The sequence below is a fragment of the Nerophis ophidion genome, linkage group LG08, assembly GCF_033978795.1.
Source record: "Nerophis ophidion isolate RoL-2023_Sa linkage group LG08, RoL_Noph_v1.0, whole genome shotgun sequence".
Taxonomy (NCBI): domain Eukaryota; kingdom Metazoa; phylum Chordata; class Actinopteri; order Syngnathiformes; family Syngnathidae; genus Nerophis; species Nerophis ophidion.
In genome coordinates, this window is record NC_084618.1 from 43,859,092 (window position 1) to 43,874,369 (window position 15,278).

Here is a 15,278-nt window from a genome sequence, read left to right on the forward strand (position 1 = left end):
CGAGCGGGGCTTAAAACAAAGCAGAAGGCTAATCCCCACAGAACACCACTTTCCTCCATCCCGAAGACGGATTTAGATGGAAAATGCGAGACTACTGGTCTGGGTAAGGAGTCAGTTAAATTAGAACAAGTTTTTTCTGCTTTGAGTGTTTCAGAGTTGGACATGTGTTTTACTGAGGTGGCTAACTATGATGCGTGCAGTTTATCAAAGCAACAAACAAACAATCGGAAAATCCCCTTTACCGAGGTGGCTAACTATGATGCGTGCAGTTTATCAAAGCAACAAACAAACAATCGGAAAATCCCCGTTACTGAGGTGGCTAACCATGATGCGTGCAGTTTATCAAAGCAACAATCAAACAATCGGAAAATTCCTGTCGTTTCAATTCCTAGATATGGTCGTAACTATACTGAATGCACTGGGCATAATAAACACAACATTATTAATATTGCTACTACGGATAATTTGATCAAAAACTCCCTAAAACAGCCCACTACCTATAATATAGGTTTTTTAAACATAAGATCATTGTCTCCTAAAACGTTAGTTAATGATATTATCAGAGACAACAATCTTAACGTCATCGGTCTCAGCGAAACCTGGCTTAAACCAAACGACTTTTTTGCGCTAAATGAGGCATGTCCTCCTAACTTTACACATGCGCATATTGCCCGTCCGCTCAAAAGGGGTGGGGGGGTCGCACTAATATACAACGAAAACTTTAACCTTAGTCCTAATATAAATAATAAATATAAATCGTTTGAGGTGCTTACTATGAGGTCTGTCACACCGCTGCCTCTACACCTGGCTGTTATCTACCGCCCCCCAGGGCCCTATTCGGACTTTATTAATGAATTCTCAGAGTTCGTTGCTGATCTAGTGACACACGCCGATAATATAATCATAATGGGGGACTTTAATATCCATATGAATACCCCATCGGACCCACCGTGCGTAGCGCTCCAGACTGTAATTGATAGCTGTGGTCTCACACAAATAATAAATGAACCCACGCATTGCAACGGTAATACGATAGACCTAGTGCTTGTCAGGGGCATCACCGTTTCCAAAGTTACGATACTCCCGTATACTAAAGTATTGTCCGATCATTACCTTATAAAATTCGAGGTTCGGACGCATGTTCGTCAAACTAATAATAATAATACCTGCTATAGCAGCCGCAACATTAATACAGCCACAACGACAACTCTTGCTGACCTACTGCCCTCGGTAATGGCACCATTCCCAAAGTATGTGGGCTCTATTGATAACCTCACTAACAACTTTAACGACGCCCTGCGCGAAACCATTGATAACATAGCACCGCTAAAGTTAAAAAAGGCTCCAAAAAAGCGCACCCCGTGGTTTACAGAAGAAACTAGAACTCAGAAATTATCATGTAGAAAGCTGGAACGCAAATGGCGCACGACTAAACTTGAGGTGCACCATCAAGCATGGAGTGATGGTTTAATAACTTATAAACGCATGCTTACCTTAGCTAAAGCTAAATATTACTCAAATCTCATCCACCGTAATAAAAACGATCCTAAATTTTTGTTTAGTACGGTAGCATCGCTAACCCAACAAGGGACTCCTTCCAGTAGCTCAACCCACTCAGCTAATGACTTTATGCAATTCTTTAGTAAGAAAATTGAAGTCATTAGAAAGGAGATAGAGCATTTTCCGTTCGGGCTCCAGTACTCTGGAATGCCCTCCCGGTAACAGTTTGCGATGCCACCTCAGTAGAAGCATTTAAGTCTCACCTTAAAACTCATTTGTATACTCTAGCCTTTAAATAGACTCCCTTTTTAGACCAGTTGATCTGCCGTTTCTTTTCTTTTTCTTCTATGTCCCTCTGTGTATCGGCTGGGGACATCTCTGCGCTGCTGGTCCGCTACCCTTGGGATGGTTTCCTGCTGGCTCCGCTGTGAACGGGACTCTCGCTGCTGTGTTTGGACTGGACTCTCGCGACTGTGTTGTATCCATTGTGGATTGAACTTTCACAGTATCATGTTAGACCTGCTCGACATCCATTGCTTTCCTCCTCTCTAAGGTTCTCATAGTCATCATTGTCACCGACGTCCCACTGGGTCATTATTGTCACCAATGTCCCACTGGGTGTGAGTTTTCCTTGCCCTTATGTGGGCCTACCGAGGATGTCGTGGTGGTTTGTGCAGCCCTTTGAGACACTAGGGATTTAGGGCTATATAAGTAAACATTGATTGATTGATTGACATGCTGAGAGTATCATGATCAATATAAAGTGTGAGTCACTCAATGTCTATTTGTTCCAGCTGGCCAGGGACGGTTTTTCCGGTTAACTATGGGTAAGCACTTCATTTATGATGCAAAAGCTTGGCTTCAAGTTCCACATTATGCGGCTTTGACTCACTTTCACCTCCCTCTCTCGGCTTCTGTCTGCTCTAACATCTCTCTCTTTCTTTGGGCGCCCTTGTAGAAGGATCAGTTCATCCTTCGATCGCTCAGCTTTAAAAAGATAAGGTTGTGAATCCTCATTTTCCCAGAAAAATTAATCTCCGTTGTTTGTTACTGAATATGCCATGATTAGCTTGTTGTTGCCAAAAGTCAGACGTGTGCTGCATTGGAAACGGAAATAAATGCACCAAAGAATTAGTCTGGCAATGAATAAAATGATCAAAATACGGTAAATATTGTACATATCAAATATTGTTCTGAAGGTGTGTGTTATGAAATTTTATACATATACTTGCAGTGTGCATATAAAACATTTTACATAGTCATCATTGTCACCGACGTCCCACTGGGTCGTTATTGTCACCGACCCACTGGGTGTGAGTTTTCCTTGCCCTTATGTGGGCCTACCGATGATGTCGTAGTGGTCTGTGCAGCCCTTTGAGACACTAGTGATTTAGGGCTATATAAGTAGACATTGATTGATTGATTGTTATGAAGGTGTCTGTTACACTATATATATATATATATATATATATATATATCGGTGACTGTCATTCAATGCATCTTTCAAATGTTTTTTATCATCTTTAAACCCACCTCCACCCAAAAAAAAAGACACGTGTCTTCTTGGCTCTCATAATGATTTGAAGGAAAGGCAAAATTTCCCCCCAAAAAGCCCATTTCCCCTTTAAAGGAAAACTGCACTTTTTTAAAATGTTGCCTATAATTCAAAATCTTAATGTAAGACAAGCACATGTATGTTTTTGTATTTAATGATTCTAACTACAAAATAAATGCAAGCAAAAGTCTGCTTACAATGGAGCCTATGGGAGTCGCTCTATTCGGCCTAAAAAGGGCTAACCTCTAAACACCTACATTTTTGATTAATTTACACGTTGTAAGTATATATGTAATGTAGTAACAGGCGAATTCATAATAAGATGTAATAGTCAAATTTTTGGGATCATTTTAAGCATACCGCAGCGCATTCATTTTAAAAACGCATCAAAGGTTGTTGTTCTTTTTTAAAACAACATCACAGACTATTACTCACTGCAGACTTTAAGAGAGCCAAAAAACATAATAACACATCACTTACTGGCTGCTGTCTTGAAGATGCCAACTGCTAGGATGTTCATATATTTCCGTTTTGATTAAGAAGGTCCTCCCGATGGTTTACAGAAAGGTTGGTTGCAAACCAATGTCTTTTGCGTGCCTTTCTCGCCATCTCCGTGTCTAAACTGGCCCTCAGTCTACCAACATGTCAGTTTATGTCCACCTCATTTTACTATCAAGGTGACATGCAGTATTTATGATCAGGAATTAACTTTCATGAGCTTTGAGGCGATGTAGCAGCTCACCAGCAATAGGTCCTTAACGTTAGCGCTTATAATAACAATATCGCTAATATCTGGTTATTATACAGGTAATGTTTAGGCTTTTTGGATGGTCATTTATTCGGTTTTATTGTAAAAATAAATTCAATAGACGCAATTATTTAATGGTTCCCATTTGCGATTTAGAATGCATTACAAAAAATATGTGTTCTTGTCTATCATAAAGAGTGTGAATTATAGGCAAAATTTCTAAAAAGTAGAGTTCCCCTTCAAGCGAGCAAAATAAGGAGCGCAATCCATTCAGCGTGTTTTTCTTCATGAATATGCAGAATATATGCTGATCATCAGAACACTGACAATGCTAGGAGGAAAAAATGCAAACAGAATTATTTACGACACGCAGTGTGATTTAGCAAGACTGTAACTACTCTGCGAGCACTGTTTGGCATCTTTATTTAGTCCATCTAGAAAGGACGTGCTAACTGTGAGAATAGAGTTGATCGCACTATGTATTCTTATCAACATACTTTTGTATATCAAAATAAAAAATAAACATCGTCTTTTCAGCAGTATCAATTTATAATCTTTATAGCTGCTGGATGCTTTAAGGCAGGGGTCTTAAACTCAATTTACCTGGAGGCCACTGGATGCAGAAACTGGGTGAGGCTGGGCCGCAAGAAAAGATTTCTTAAAAAATCCAACATGCACTTTTTAATGAATTCATCTTCTATGAATGGCTATCCCGCCCTAGAAACTTACTTGCCAACCCTCACGATTTTTCCGGGAGACTCCTGAATTTCAGTGCCCCTCCTGACAATCTACCGGTGCAACCATTCTCCGGAAATTGTCCCACTTTTCACCCGGACAACATTATTAAGGGTTGCCGTGACCTCACTGCCTTAAACGTCCTCTACACCAGAGGTTCTCAACCTTTTTTCAGTGATGTACCCTCTGTGAGCATTTTTTTATTTCAAGTACCCCCTAATCAGAGCAAAGCATTTCTGGTTGAAAAAAAAGAGATAAAGAAGTAAAATACAGCACTATGTCATCAGTTTCTGATTTATTAAATTGTATAACAGTGCAAAATATTGCTCATTTGTAGTGGTCTTTCTTTAACTATTTAGAAAAAAAGATATAAAATAACTAAAAACTTGTTGAAAAATAAACACATAGAAGTAATCATCAACTTAAAGCGCCCTCTTTGGGGATTGTAAAAGATGCCTATAATTCAAAATCTTAATGTAAGACAAGCACATGTATGTTTTTTTATTTAATGATTCTAACTACAAAATAAAAGCAAGCAAAAGTCTGCTTACAATGGAGCATATGGGAGTCGCTCTATTCGGCCTAAAAAGGGCTAACCTCTAAACACCTACATTTTTGATTAATTTACACGTTGTAACTATATATGTAATGTAGTAACAGGCGCATTCATAATAAGATGTAATATTCAATTTTTTTCTGGATTCATGAACTTAATTCTAAACATTTCTTCACAAAAAAAGAAATCTCTAACATCAATATTTATGGAACATGTCCTTTGGAAGTCAAGGTGTCAACACTGATTGTTGGATTGTTGGATAATTTTTTCACAGTTTATGAAATTACATTTATACTTAATTTAAGTATTATCTAATAATACATTTAAAAATGATTTATGAATTGCTGTTATTTTTATAATAATTTTACGGGCGCAGTGGGAGAGTAGCCGTGCGCAACCCGAGGGTCCCTGGTTCAATCCCCACCTAGTACTAACCTCGTCACGTCCGTTGTGTCATGAGCAAGACACTTTACCCTTGCTCCTGATGGGTGCTGGTTAGCGCCTTGCATGGCAGCTCCCTCCATCAGTGTGTGAATGTGTGTGTGAATGAGTAAATGCGGAAGTAGTGTCAAAGCGCTTTGAGTAACTTGAAGGTAGAAAAGCGCTATACAAATACAACCCATTTATCATTTATAATAAATCTCACTTGCCCCTTGGCATACCTTCAAGTACCTCCAGGGGTTCGCGCACCCCCTAGGAGAGGACTACTGCTCTACTACATGTCATCGCGCATGCTCCTACATCACACAACTAATGTGTCGGCTCTGTAAAATGTTGTGTGAGACTTGTGCAGAACAACGTCAGGGGCTGCAAGACGTACTGTACTTGTTCAACAGCCATACAGGTCACACTGAGGGTGGCCGTATAAACAACATTAACACTGTTACAAATATGCCCCACACTGTGAACCGACACCAAACAAGAATGACAAACCCCTTTTGGGAGAATTTCCGCACCCTAACACAACTTAAACACAAGAGAACACATACCCAGAACACTTTGCAGCCCTGACTCTCCCTGGCTACAATATACAACACCTCAACCGACGCAAGTAGGGTGGGTGGGGTGGGGGGATTTGTGGTAGCGGGGGTGTGTATATTGTAGCCCGGAAGAGTCAGGGCTGCATGGGATTCTGGGTAATTGTTTTGGTGTGTTTATGTTGTGTTACGATGCAGATGTTCTCCCAAAATGTGTTTGTCATTCTTGTTTGGTGTGGGTTCACAGTCTGGCACATATTTGTAACAGTGTTAAACTTTTTTTTACGGCCACCCTCAGTGTGACCTGTGTAGCTGTTGATCAAATATATCCTGCAATAACTTACGTGCGTCTAGCATGGCCAGATGCAACATATCACTGGGCTTGCCCGCTGCCAGTTCAGGATGTAGAGGGCGCTAGAGGCAGTGCCATTATGGCACTCCCTGAATACTCTTGATACGGTATAGGTGGACAGGGGCTTCGAGAGAATTGGCATTCTGAAATTTAGTGGTCTCCCGGGAAAATTGGGGACATGGGCAAGTATGACTCTGTCAAGCGCCGTTCATATTAAACTCGCGGGCCGCACCAACATTAAATTCTCATATCAAAGTGCGGGCCACATAATAACGTCTTGCGGGCCGCAATTGGCCCGCGGGCCGCATGTTTGGGACCACTGCTTTAAGGGGCTTATTATTAATTAATTGATGTGTGTTGGTGTCTCTTGCCAAGCAAAAGAGATGATATTTACATATCACCTATAAGAAAAAACTATTGCAATATGCATTTCCTGGGTTATTTGGTGCCAGGATCTTCCATGAGCACACATTTGGCGCACAAACAATTGGGTTCCTGCGTCTAAAATGCCCATTACAAATGGATGTGCAGTAAATGAGTGCCTCCATGGTGAAAGCTGCATAGTTCATTCAAAAACCTCATTTAAATATGGCGGTCTGCACCAGTTATCAATTGCACACAGCCTTAGTGGATCACACCCATAACGCCCACTACAAGTACATGCAATTTCATAGTTTGCATTTGATTCTTAGTAGATCAGACCCTATGTCACAATTGAGGAGGTCAAAAAACCTATCTTTAAACATGTAAAGTCAAACATAAAAAATGAAACTCAAAAAAGTAAGGTAAAGAGTTTTTAAGGTGAAATATAAAGGTAAACACGAAGGTAAAAAACGTGAAAGGAACCTGAGCAGCAGTGCAGCTGAGTTTCTGCAAGCCATTCTCCAGCCGTTCGATCTTGTTGCTAAGGTCTTTACACCTCTGTCCCAGCAGACTGCGGTACAGTTTTATCTGTTCCAGGAAAGACTTTGGCGTGGTGTAGTTGTAGCGCCGCTCCACGGCTAGGCACTCCTTTGATGTCTGGTTGACACTCATGTGGACGTGTGCCATAAATTTACTGACAGACTCCTTCACTTCCGGCTGCATGGATTACAAGCACCAAAGTTTTAGTAGCACAGCAACAGTTTATGCATATTCCAATGTGAGCATCTCTCACGTCGATATTATCCACTTCCTGCAGAAACTTGAGGCTGACTGACTCCAACGCCTCCTGCGGCCATTCATGGAACCAGACGATAGCTGTAAAGTTCACCACCGCTGGAAACTTCCTGCTACGGCACCTCAGCTTACTACCAACCGGAGAGAAACACAGAGCAACCTACCATTCATTTAAAAACGCACGCACGCACGCACGCACACACACACACACACACACACACACACACACACACACACACACACACACACACACACACACACACACACACATTCTATATAAGGAAAAATCTTGTAATGATTAGCACTTCTCAACAACCAAAACACACTTTTAATTTTTTTAACAATACATAAGATATTATCTGTATAAACATCATTAAGCAAATAAACATTCCAGCAGGTTGGCACATTAAACGACTGATTGAAGGCAACTGGTTTGTTGAGTGCCCCAACCGTACGCTCCAGCATGCACACATGCAGACAGCAAACTCATATAACCTTTTGACCTTTGCCAACTTAGATAACTGCAAAGAAAACCTACAGTTCTAATTCAAAATAATAGCTTGTTTATGCACATAAACAAGCATGAGTATGAATGTTGCATTTGTTTTATAGTTTTAGTCATGGTTTGAAGAATGAGGGACTGAGACAAAGTCCACAATCTGCCCATTTATTGACATTTTTTTTGTACCGATTGCCTCTTTCCATCAACATTTCCAGAAAGCTTTTGACAAATGTAATATAATTCTTGCTAATCTATGCTTTTGCATTTTCACCAAACCTCAGAATTCTTGAAAGTGTATTCAAATCAGGCTGTTGAAAAATGTGCAAGTGATGTATTTGCATATTAATGAACAGGCATCATTATTTCAGACTTTTTGTAAAAGTAAGACGGACAATTGAAGCTCAAAAGTTCTTAAAAAGTTACATCAGACTACCAAGTACAAACCCTGTTTCCATATAAGTTGGGAAATTGTGTTGGATGTAAATATAAACGGAATACAATGATTTGCAAATCCCTTTCAACCCATATTCAGTTGAATGCACTACAAAGACAAGATATCTAATGTTCAAGCTCATAAACTTTTTTTTTTTTTTTGCAAATAATTATTAATTTACAATTTCATGGCTGCAACATGTGCCAAAGTAGTTGGGAAAGGGCATGTTCATCACTGTGGTACATCACCTTTTCATTTAACAACACTCAATAAACGTTTAGGAACTGAGGAAACTAACTGTTGAAGCTTTGAAAGTGGAATTCTTTCCCATTCTTGTTTTATGTAGAGTGTAGTGGCAATCTTCACCTTTAAATGTTCTAATTTGTTGTCACTACTCAACAGGTTTGAGGGAGTGATCCTACGCAGCAGCAAACATTGCATTGAAGTGAGGTCCAGTCAGAATTCCAGTTAACGCATATTTATTAATAAACTTGCAGGGTGAATGAAACATACCATGGATTATTGTAGTGACATTGTGCCATATGTTCTCCTGTCTTTCCTGCCTGTTGCTGTGTGCTGTTGTCTGCTGTTGTTGTCTGCTGTTGTGGTAAGAACGGTTTGTGCTCCCACACCTGAGTCCTCCCTAATCAGCTCACCTGTGCTCCTATATATGCCTTCAACCCTGCACTGCTCAATCAAAAAGCCCACCACCTAGTGACAAAAGAAAGTAATGCCAACACAAAAATAAGGATGCCTAAAATGGCTCCTACACACCGGCCCCTAATTGTTTACACTGTAACAATTACTTGAAAGGGAGCCATTCAAATTCACTTTTACACGATTCTTCTTCTCATTTTTTTTTCTTTTTTTTCAAATTTCGTTCTTTTTTTCCCATAATTTAAAAATAAAAATATGTTGGCATTTCTAGTTCATTAATCTTGAATCTTCATTATGTAGACAATATTTGGGTTGGTCGGATGCTTGCTCTTGAGGGTGCTGACTTCACGAGTCATGGCGTCTGCTGACTCTGTGGCATCCTCCAGCTCCCTCTGCAGCTTCCTTCGGTAGGTGTTTGCCCTCTGAGCCTCCTCCAGCTGCCGCTTCATCTGCTTCATGCGAGAGTTCAACTTGTCTGCCTGGTCTTTGTACTGCTCGGTGTTGCGTCTCTCATCATCCACCTGCAGAACCAGCTCTATCGTTTTTTTCTCAGTTCGCCTCACAAGCTTGGTGGCACCTTGCCGCTCCCTGGTCTCGATGTCCAGCTGCTCCTCTAGCTGAGCAAGCTTGCCCTCAAGGGTGGCCATGTTGGCCTTGTACTTGGACTTCACCGCTCCTTCCAGCTCCTGCAGCTTGAGCTTCAGCAGCTTGTTCTGACGCTCCAGCTGGGCGTGGGTGCCTTCCACACGCTGAAAAGAGCTGCAATCTGAGGTCAGCTCCACGTTCATCTGATTAGTCTGCAGCATGGACTTCTTCAGGCTGTCTTTAACCAGCTCCATGTTGCACTGCTCCTCTTCCAGCTGAGCGATACGTGCCTCCAAACGTCTCCTCTCCTTTGCGATTTGAGCATTCTTGGTGGCCTGATTGTTCATCTCATCCTGCAACTCGTCTCTCTCCAGCTGAGCCTGTCGCTTGGCTCGTTCTGCAGCAGCCACCTCCTCCTGCATTTGGAGCATATCAGCTTCCATACCCTTTAACTTCTTCTCAGACTCCTTACTCTGGGCCATAATTTCCTCTCGAGACATGCGCGTGTCATCCAGTCCCCTGATAAGTTATTTCATCTGGGCCTGCTGTTTCTTCAGTTGTTTGAGGGCTTCCTCACGGTGCTTGTTGGCCATGTCCAGTTTTTTACATGTAGCAACAACACCAGAACGCTGCTTGCGCTCATCCTCCAGCTCCATTTCCATTTCGCGGACCTGCTTGATCAGAGACCTCTTCTTCTCCTCACCCATCTCATCACGTCCGGACAGGTCCCGCTCATACTGGGCCTTCATGGCCTGCATGTTGACCTCCAGACGCAGCTTGGCATCTTCCGTGGCCTGCAACTCATCTTCTAGTTCCTCAAGCTGTGTTTTCATCTCCTCCAGCTGCTGATCCATGGCACGCTTGGACTTCTCCAGCTCGTGCACACTCTTTCCAACATCATCTTTGGATGACACCAGATCCTCCATTTCAGCCCGAAGCAGTTTGTTGTTGCGGTCCACCTCGTCTTTTAGATCCATCAGAGTTTCCAGCTCACGGATCCAAGACAGTGTACGGGTTTCTTTCTCACGGGCCTCGACTTCAGCCCGATCTTGCTCCTTTGCATAGCGTGCAGATATGTTTTTCTCTTCCACCATCATCCGGTCAAACTTCTTCTGCTTCTTCTCCAGATTTGTGACAGTTCGTCGAAGTTGGTCGTGATCTATTACGTCGTTCAACTCTTGCTGGAGACGTGTCTTGGTTTTCTCCATCTTGTCGTAGGCAAAGCATTTCTCCTCGAGGTTTAGAATATATATTCTATTGACATCAGCAACAGGACAGCCATTATGCCTGCTGGTGTCATCTCCTATTAAATGACCATAAATGACCCATCACAATAGGGTCCTCATTGCATATGGCCCGTCCTCCTGGCTATTGACCACCTCCCAGGGTTCCAGTACCTTAGAGGCATCCGTGCCAATGAGGAGGTCGATGTCAGAGTCAATTTCAGGTAATTTGATATTGTTTAGATATGGCCAGTGTTTCAAATCCTGCTGTTTTGGAATATTGTGTGGTGAAACTGGCATAGTTTTGTGTGTAAATACATCAGGCAATTGAATACAGTCATTTGTATTTATCCTGGCTATTTCCAGTCCAGTGATGTGGTAGCTGGTTTCGGGTTTCACTTGATTCATGGTTTTGAGAAAGATGGTTTTTCTTTGTCCTGTAATGTTCAGTTTTTGCATCAGTTTTTCTGTGCAGAATGTGGAGGTGCTTCCATGATCCAAAAATGCATACGTTTGTAACACTGTGTCTCTCTTGTTGCTTTTGACTTGTACAGGTACAATGGAGTAGATGGTGGAGTCATCCCCGGCCCCAATATGACCACAAGTATGCTTGGGAGGTGGGACAACAGTATTGATTCCGATTGATTTGGTTTGAGTTTGTTCTGTCTTTTCAATGTGGAGTATTTGTGGATGTTGTTGTTTACAGATTTCACATAATAGACGATTTCTGCAATCTCGACTTAAATGTCCTATTTTCAGACAGCCAAAACAGACTCCTTTTTTCTTTAAGAAGTCTATTTTTTCTTTGTGCTTCTTCCTCTTGAATTGTGGACAGCACTCCAGTGTGTGATCAATCTTCTTGCAGAACAGACAACTGTGAGATTTGACAATCACATTCCTTTTTCCTTCATTTGACTCCACAGTTTCTATGGGTATTAATGTTGCAAAGCTGCTCCTTGGACTTGAATTTACTCTTGGCTTAGGGACGGATGAGGTTTTGACAGTTGATTGCTTAGTGTCCTGAATGTTACCAAACAGTGGATCAGAGAGTATTTTGACTTGTTTTTCAATAAAGTTTACAAGGTCTGGGAAAATGGCACGATGGCCTTGCTTCTCCTGTAGGTCACAGGCCTTGTTCCTCCACTGCTCTCTGAGCTTGTATGGAAGCTTTAGGATGATGGTCCTCATATTAGAAACAACATTCATTTCTTCCATATAGGCCAGACTTCCCATTGCATTGGAACAACTTCTGAGGAATAGAGAAAATGCTCTCAATCCTTTTACATCCTCCAATTGAATTGTTCCCCAGGAAAAAGCCTTTTCCATATATGCTGTTGCAATATGATATTAATTACCAAAATGTTCTTTGAGTAGCTGTCTTGCCTTCTGGTAGCCCGGGGATGGAGGCAAATGTTGGCAACTTTGAACCAGCTCTTTTGGATGCCCTCTAGTATATTGTTCGAGGTAATGCAAACAGTCATAGGTTTCACACCTTTTCTCCCCTCCATATTCAAATGCCCTTATAAAGGTTTCATACTGAAACGGATCTCCATCAAAAACAGGTACGTCTCTTGATGGTAAAGAGGAATGGACATTCTGCTTAACCAATAAGGCATTGAAATCATGTTGTCCTTTTAGTAAATCAAGAATGTGATCTTGTTTGATGGCATTTTGTGACAGTGTAGTGTGAACTGTATGACCTTTAACATCATCTTTTTTCATGTGAGTATGATTACTTTGCCCAGTTGTATTCGACACATTTTCCATTTGCATAGTTGATTTTGATACATTGTCAGTTTGCATTAAAGAGAGAGCAGCCCGTCTGGAGTCATGTAATGAGCTTTGGTGTACTTTTCATATATGAATTGTTTTGGCTTCACAACCTGTGTGTCAGAGAGGGGCATTGTTTTCTTTGGAGCAGCAGCTCCCTTGTGTGATTCAGAGCTCATTCTTGACACTCTTGATCCTTCCCCAGATCCCATGGTTGCGAAAACTTGCTCCCTTGCATTTGCTGCTGCCAGCTTGGTTTCCAATTCCAACTTTTCCTTTTCCATTCTGAGTTGTTCCTGTTGTTTTGCGAATTGTTCTTGTTTTGCGAATTATTCTTGTTGTTTTGCGAATTGTTCCTGTTGAATTCTTTGTTGTGATTCAATTTGATGTTTTTTCTCCAATGCAGCAACCTCTGCCATGAGAGCAGCCTTTTCGGCCTGGGCTCGAATGCGAGCAGATGAGGTAGAAGAGGTTCTCGATGTTATGGAGTTGCGTGTGATTGAGACATTCGATGCACTGTCCTGGGCTCCAATATCAGAAAGTGTAACACATAAGTGTTCATCATGGGCAAGTGGGACATGCATTTCATCTTGGAATTGCGTTTCAACTGAGCCATGTGTTTGAGAAGGATGCAATTGTGACTCCTCTCCCACAGGGGCAGTGTCGTGTGTGGTTAGCTTTTTCACTTCTTATAACCATTCATGCACAAGTTTTATGAAACCTTCTAGTATCTTAATCTTTTCTTGAAACCAGTCATTTTTTCTATCAAGTTCCTCTTCAGGCAATGGTAAGGCAATCAATGAGGAATGATTCTCCCTTGCCTTTCCACACATATGAATCAATTTATCCAAGTAACCTCTTACAGCATTTGCATTTTCATCATTTTCATTTGAATGCATGAGTTGTTTCATTGTGTCCCTTATTTTAGCAGCTTTTTTAACACATGCTCCTATTGCTTTATGATAATTGTCAACTTTCATTTCCAAGCCTTTGGCAGTATACTTTATGGCTCTTTTTTCCTTTTCAGAATATTGTACATTTTCCCTTTCAGGATCCACATTTTTGCCACCTTGTGGCTGTACATCATCTTTGCCACCAGACATAATTGACCAAGTCTCTCCCTTGTGCTGCTTTCAGCTCCTCACAACTCACCCTATAGAGCTGGCAGGTGTTTCCAATCACCCTGGCTGATGAGTAGCAGCGTGGCCGTGGCACAATTCGTCCTCTTGCGGCTTTTTGATGTCCTTCAGTGTTCTTCTTGTTGTCCTTTTCACTCGAAGAGCACCGTTCTTACTTGAGATGTAGTGGCAATCTTCACCTTTAAATGTTCTAATTTATTGTCACTACTCAACAGGTTTGAGGGAGTGATCCTACGCAGCAGCAAACATTGCACCGAAGTGAGGTCCAGTCAGAAGTCCAGTTAACGCATATTTATTAATAAACTTGCAGGGTGAATGAAACATACCATGGATTATTGTAGTGACATTGTGCCATATGTTCTCCTGTCTTTCCTGCCTGTTGCTGTGTGCTCTTGTCTGCTGTTGTTGTCTACTGTTGTGGTAAGAACGGTTTGTGCTCCCAAACCTGAGTCCTCCCTAATCAGCTCACCTGTGCTCCTATATATGCCTTCAACCCTGCACTGCTCAATCAAAAAGCCCACCACCTAGTGACAAAAGAAAGTAATGCCAACACAAAAATAAGGATGCCTAAAATGGCTCCTACATAGAGCGTTAGTCGTTCAAAAGTCCGGGGTCTCTGCTGTCGTATTTTTCGCTTCATAATGCGCCACACATTTTTGATGGGAGACATGTCTGGACTGCAGGCGGGCCAGGAAAGTACCTGCACTCTTTTACTACGAAACCACCCTGTTGTAACACGTGGCTTGGCATTGTCTTGCTGAAATAAGCAGGGGCGTCCATGATAACGTTGCTTGAATGAAAACATATGCTGCTCCAAAACCAGTATGGACCATTCAGCATTAATGGTGCCTTCACAGATGTGTAAGTTACCCATGCTTTGGGCACAAATACACCCCCATACCCTCACAAAGGCTGGCTTTCGAACTTTGCGCCAATAACAATCTGAATGGTTATTTTTCTCTTTGTTCTGGATGACACCACATCTTCTCTTTCCAAATATAATTTGAAATGTGGACTCGTCAGACCACAGAACACCTCACCACTTTGCATCAGTCCATTTTAGGTGAGCTCGGGCCCAGCCAAGCCGGCGGCCTTTCAGGATATTGTTGATAAATGGGTTTGGCTTTGCATAGTAGTTTTAACTTGCAGTTACAGATGTAGTGACCAACTGTAGTTACTGACAGTGGTTTTATGAATTGTTCCTGAGCCCATGTGGTGATATCCTTTACACACTGATGCCGGTTTTTGATGCAGTACCGCCTGAGGGATCAAAAGTCCGTAATATCCTCGCTTTCTCTAGATTCTCTGAACTTTTTGATGATTTTACGGACCGTAGATGGTAAAATCCCTAAATTCCTTGCAATAGCTCGTTGAGAAATGTTGTTCTA

General features: G+C 41.7%; 1 protein-coding gene across 1 annotated transcript in view; it reads right to left on the reverse strand.

Annotated features, from left to right (window-relative positions):
* LOC133557816 (dynein axonemal heavy chain 9-like) overlaps positions 1–15,278 on the reverse strand; it is a 363,451-nt gene that overhangs the window by 221,724 nt on the left and 126,449 nt on the right. The window contains exons 28-29 of the mRNA XM_061908637.1: positions 7,580–7,741; positions 7,270–7,503 (exon numbers count right to left, since the gene is read on the reverse strand). Of these exons, the coding sequence (XP_061764621.1) occupies positions 7,270–7,503; positions 7,580–7,741 (396 nt within the window). The remainder of the gene's footprint in view (positions 1–7,269; positions 7,504–7,579; positions 7,742–15,278) is intronic.